General features: G+C 43.6%; 1 protein-coding gene across 1 annotated transcript in view; it reads right to left on the reverse strand.

The window, feature by feature from the left end:
* Nucleotides 1-4,801, reverse strand: part of EXT1 (exostosin glycosyltransferase 1) — a gene marked incomplete at its 5' end in the record, with an annotated part of 346,475 nt that extends 341,674 nt beyond the window's left edge. Inside the window, 1 exon segment of the mRNA XM_006140061.2 lies at nucleotides 4,678-4,801. Coding sequence (XP_006140123.2) covers nucleotides 4,678-4,801 — 124 coding nt within the window.

The raw sequence follows: 4,801 nt of genomic DNA on the forward strand, positions 1-4,801 counted from the left end.
ACACACACACACACACACACACACACACACACACACAGCATGAGTTTAAGTCACTGGGTCCAGGACTCGAACTGTGGTTGACTACATGGGAGTCCAGCGACGTAGCCATTCTGCTATCTGCTGATCCCATGGAGATGCACTCTTCAAGCATGTCTGCAATTAGAAATGAAGACTGAGTCCAGCCAGGTGGTACAGTCCACAGTACAACCATGGGCTCGAATCCGTGGGTTGGCCTGACAATACTCGAGGGACATGCATAGGCACAAGATCCTGAGAATGTGGAGGGCCAGAAAAAGAGGACTGTGATATGAAACTGTTCTCTCTCTCTCTCTCTCTCTCGTGCTCACACACACACACACACACACACACATACACACTGTATCATATGAAAGAAAGAAAAAAATGCTAAAATTAAATCAAGGAAAAATTCAGGACGCCTGCCACTAACGAGTTTTCTGACCTTAAATAAATCCCTTCAACATGGAGCCTCAGGGTTTTGGTTTTTGTTTTTAAGAGAGATTTTTGCAAAAGGAAGCATGCACTCACCAGAGAGACAGAGAGAGAGAAAGTGAGAAATCACCTCCCAGGAGGGATGGCCATGCTGCTACCCCTTCTCCATTCTCCCATCAGGATTTTGGGCATGCACACACATGTGCCCGGCATGAGTTTCAAGCTGCTGGGTCTGGGCTAGAACCTCAGTCGGCCATGTGGGAGTCCAGTGCCTTAACCACTACCACCTGCTGGACCTGTGACCCTCAGTTTTTACTGTAAAATGAGGCTGTCAGAAGCCGAATGATCATGTACCTTACTTTAAGATGTGCAAAGATACTGGGGTTGTCTCTGTAAAGGTACAGCTTTACCGAACATAGGAAAAGGGAGATGTCAAAAAGATGCCTAGTGGGAACCAGCAGTTAGCGTAATGGCTATGTTGCTGGACTCCCACGTAGTTGACCGCGGTTCGTGTCCCGGACTCGGTGGCTTAAAACTCACGCCAGGCGTGTGTGCGTGCGTGCCCAAGATCCCGAGAGAGAATGGAGGAGAAGGGATTGCGGCGTGACCATCCCCCCTGGGGGGTGATTTCTCGCTTTCTGTCTCTATGTCTCTCTCTGTCTGTCTGGCGAGCGCACGCACCCTACAGTGAAAATCTCTCCAAAAAAAAAAAAAAAGATGCCTAGTATCGTGCCTGTTTCCAAAAGACCTGCTTAAAATATGTAGCGCTGTTTTCCTTAGAGAGGTCAAAGATAGAAGCCACCTCTCATTTTCTTCTCTTTCTCCTATTTCAGAGAGCCAAATCTGAAGTTTCATAACAATGCCCTTTGAAGGGATTTGAACTATGAAGTTTATATAAAAACACAGTAATTCTGAAAGGATGCCTAAGACGCTCAAAGGACGTAAAATAGAATTTTTCTAAAGGCTCATTACAAATCATTTAATCACTACAGAGACTTATTTTAGCTGGTGTCATCTATATCTGTTAAAATATGTAACTGACGAAAATTAATTATAGATGTCATAAAAATGTATGTTTTAATATAATCCTAGAAGTCCAGGTCAAACATTACAAGATAAATGTATTTTCTATTAAAAGGGAACAATATTTTCCTTCATTTCACGTACCTTTGCAGCCAATGCCTAATTTTCACAAAAGTACAGGTGACATAGAACTCCTCCAACATTTAGCACTAAATCTTTATTATCACATGAGCTATAATTTACAAAAAGCAACTATTTTTTAGGCGATGCATTTACATACATTTCATAATAATATATTAACTTGGCCAGGGTACTATAAATTGTCAACCTAATTATGAGACCCCCGAAGTCCAAAGCAAACTTCTCTGTGATGGCTTGCAAGAGGCAATTAAATTAAAGCCTTTTCATAGACCCTTGCTAATAAAGAAGTAGAGGGACATGGATCGTGTGTTTATGATCTATTACCAAATGGAGGGTTGGAGCATCCCTAAAGCAGTCTAAGACCCATTGTACACGATGATAAACTAAGGTTCACCATGATGAATCACGGCCACAGGAGGTGTCAGTGGGAAAAATCCAACTGACGCAGGTCACTTGCATAGGCCAAACTTCAAAATCACCTCCTCTCTAAAGCCCCAGAGATTTACCATTCGATCGGAGGAGTTCTATATCTCACATATGGAAGACTAACTTCTAGAAAACATCACTCGAAGTAGCGCAGTAATTGCTCTAAGTCCAGAGCAGGACACGCGTTGCTTGTTCTGCTGCTGCACTAACTCCACGTTTCGGAGTTCTTGCTTTATTTTCTTAAGTTCCAAGGAAACTGGAAAAAGGCAATAATGTTTGCAAGCATCCTTTCTCAAAGATAAAGAACCCTGATAACCTAATGAGAGTAACAAATTCAAACCCTAGGTATGCAGGCTAGGGAATGAAAACACAGGGCAGCACTCTCCTGTCCTATTAGACAAGGTCAGGACTCACAGGTATGCAAAAAAAAAAAAAAAAAGTCTAGCAGAGACCTAAAGAAATCACAACTTGGGAAAAAAGAACAAACTTGCTTTTCCACTGAATGCCACTAAGACCGGATCCTGAGGTCCTGACCCCTGGTGGTCTTTAAACATAAATCAACACAAGGGTGTGGGTGTCAGATTGGTTGGCCCCATCACAAAGAGGTCAAAAATTACTTAAATTTAATTAGCAAAAATTAAAGGTCCGAGGAAACCAGCCCTTCCTTCCTTCATTGCCAATTTCTAGAAAAAGCTTCCATTCAGCAGAAAAGAGAGATTTCATATTTACTGTGGACCTAAGAGAGTGAAGAAGACACGGTTGTGTTATTGAATTGAGAGTGTTGCTGTGATAAAGACAGAATTCAAATTTCCTGAAGAAATCTCAGCTCTGACCTTTTCAAAAGAACGAACACCGTGATCCTACAAAATTCAGTGAGACTGCTTTAGAAGACACTGAAAGATTAGACTTCATCTCCAGTTACTCCACCATAGACCAGACAAAGAAATTCCTGAAAGGCTATACACATTTTTTCATACAGGCACCCACAGGAATAGGTCAATGTAAATGTCGTGCAAACAAAGCAGTTTATTACCAACCACAGTTTAAGTTTCTTTTGTGAGATCATTTTAATCTATGCAACTGCACCCAACATTCATACGTAACAACTGCCCCTGCGTAAGAGTAAAATATAGATTCATAACTGATCCTTGCCTCAGGCTTTTCTTATGCCTGAGAAAGTCAAGGTGTGGAGGGTTGGGGAGTAGAATCCAAGAGTCTGGTACTTTCTCCTTCACTCACTATGGTCAGGTATAGGAGGACTTTAATTTCCCTTCCAATCACTCCTGTAGAGGCCCAAGTGTCTGAGGAAATCCACAGACAACAATCAAACCTTTCATTTCAGGGCCGCTTTCCCACCATACCCCTTCCTGTTCCAATCAGGTCTGTGAAGCATTTCCCCTACTCTGCATTTCATGAATCAATTGCAAAATCTGCCAACCTCTGCCAGTTCCTCTTGTACTCAGCTGAGAGGTTCCCCTTCCTTCCCTGGGTAGCACACGGCTGCTCTGGTTTTTAACTGGCGTAACGTGGAAATGCACTGTAGGAACTCACTAACTCTTTCACAGCCAGATACAAGTGAGAGTCTGGAGTACCAACCCCACCTAACTAAGAAACTGACCAGCCGAGCTCAGGTTGAAGCAGATTTGTGGAATTTAGCTTTGACCCCAAATCCACTGTCAGTTACTGTCATCGAAAAAGAAAGGAAGAGTGAAAAGGGCCACAAAGTAACCAACTCAGTTACTTAGCAACGGGCAAAACTTGCCTCACTACAGAGGGTAAGGAGGCATCTCACACCCATTCAAACAGTAACAGTCTACGATTTATATGCAAATAGATAAAGACAAAGGAGAAGGGAAATCTAAATTAGCAACCAGAGTTTACAGCTTTGGGACCAAAGCCCAGATTTTAAAAGTTTCTCTTAGGAAGGAAACAGGACCTATACAAATTAATGAATGGATGAGATGGATGGATGGATAGATGGATGAATGAATGCAAGGTCACAGTCCCCAACAAGCTTAGTCTTCCTTCACAGAAGTCAATGCCATGGGAGAGGAAACACATGGGCACACGAAGTTCACCAGCTAAAAGTAAAACACATGTACGACTAATACAAATGTATGTACAGAAATAGAAAGATGAAAAAACAAAAATTTTTTTGAAAGATGAAAATTTGAGGCTGGGAAAAACTCCAAGGAAAGTGAATACCCCAGCTCGTGAGAAAAAGCAACAGCACCAATCTTGGGAGAAACTCTCCAGGCTATGAATAGATCAGAGCCTCTCCAGGTCTCCAGGCATCCTCGGAGAAACCCTCCTGTACATATGGGTGAAGCACTGTCTCCAAACTTTGACCATATCCCCACCATGAACTGGAGACACACTGCCCTGAAGGTTTTCTAAGCAAGAGGGAGACACAGTTGCCTACTTGGCTCAGGCAAGTGCTCTGGGCTTTTCAGCTGGCCTGAGGTGCCTCAAACTCTATGTCCCCAGCCTCCATCCACAGAGCAGACCCTGGGTGCTCAGTGCCAGGCTCAGAACAGGAGGACAGAGAGCTCCGTGGTCCCCACCCCAGATCACACTGGACCACAGCAGGCAGGGCCCAGGACTGTCTCGCAAAAGCACACCAGCCAAGCCACTTACTTCTCATACTCGGTGTTGTCTCTGTCACAGCGAGAATCCTTGTGCTTTTGCCAGTCTTTGCCATGTTTGCAGGTGGTGAGGAGCACAACGTCCTCCCCGTTGTGGACGTGATATAAGGCATTCC

This window comes from Tupaia chinensis, unplaced genomic scaffold (assembly GCF_000334495.1).
Source record: "Tupaia chinensis unplaced genomic scaffold, TupChi_1.0 Scaffold000017_1, whole genome shotgun sequence".
In the NCBI taxonomy this organism is placed as follows: Eukaryota; Metazoa; Chordata; class Mammalia; order Scandentia; family Tupaiidae; genus Tupaia; species Tupaia belangeri.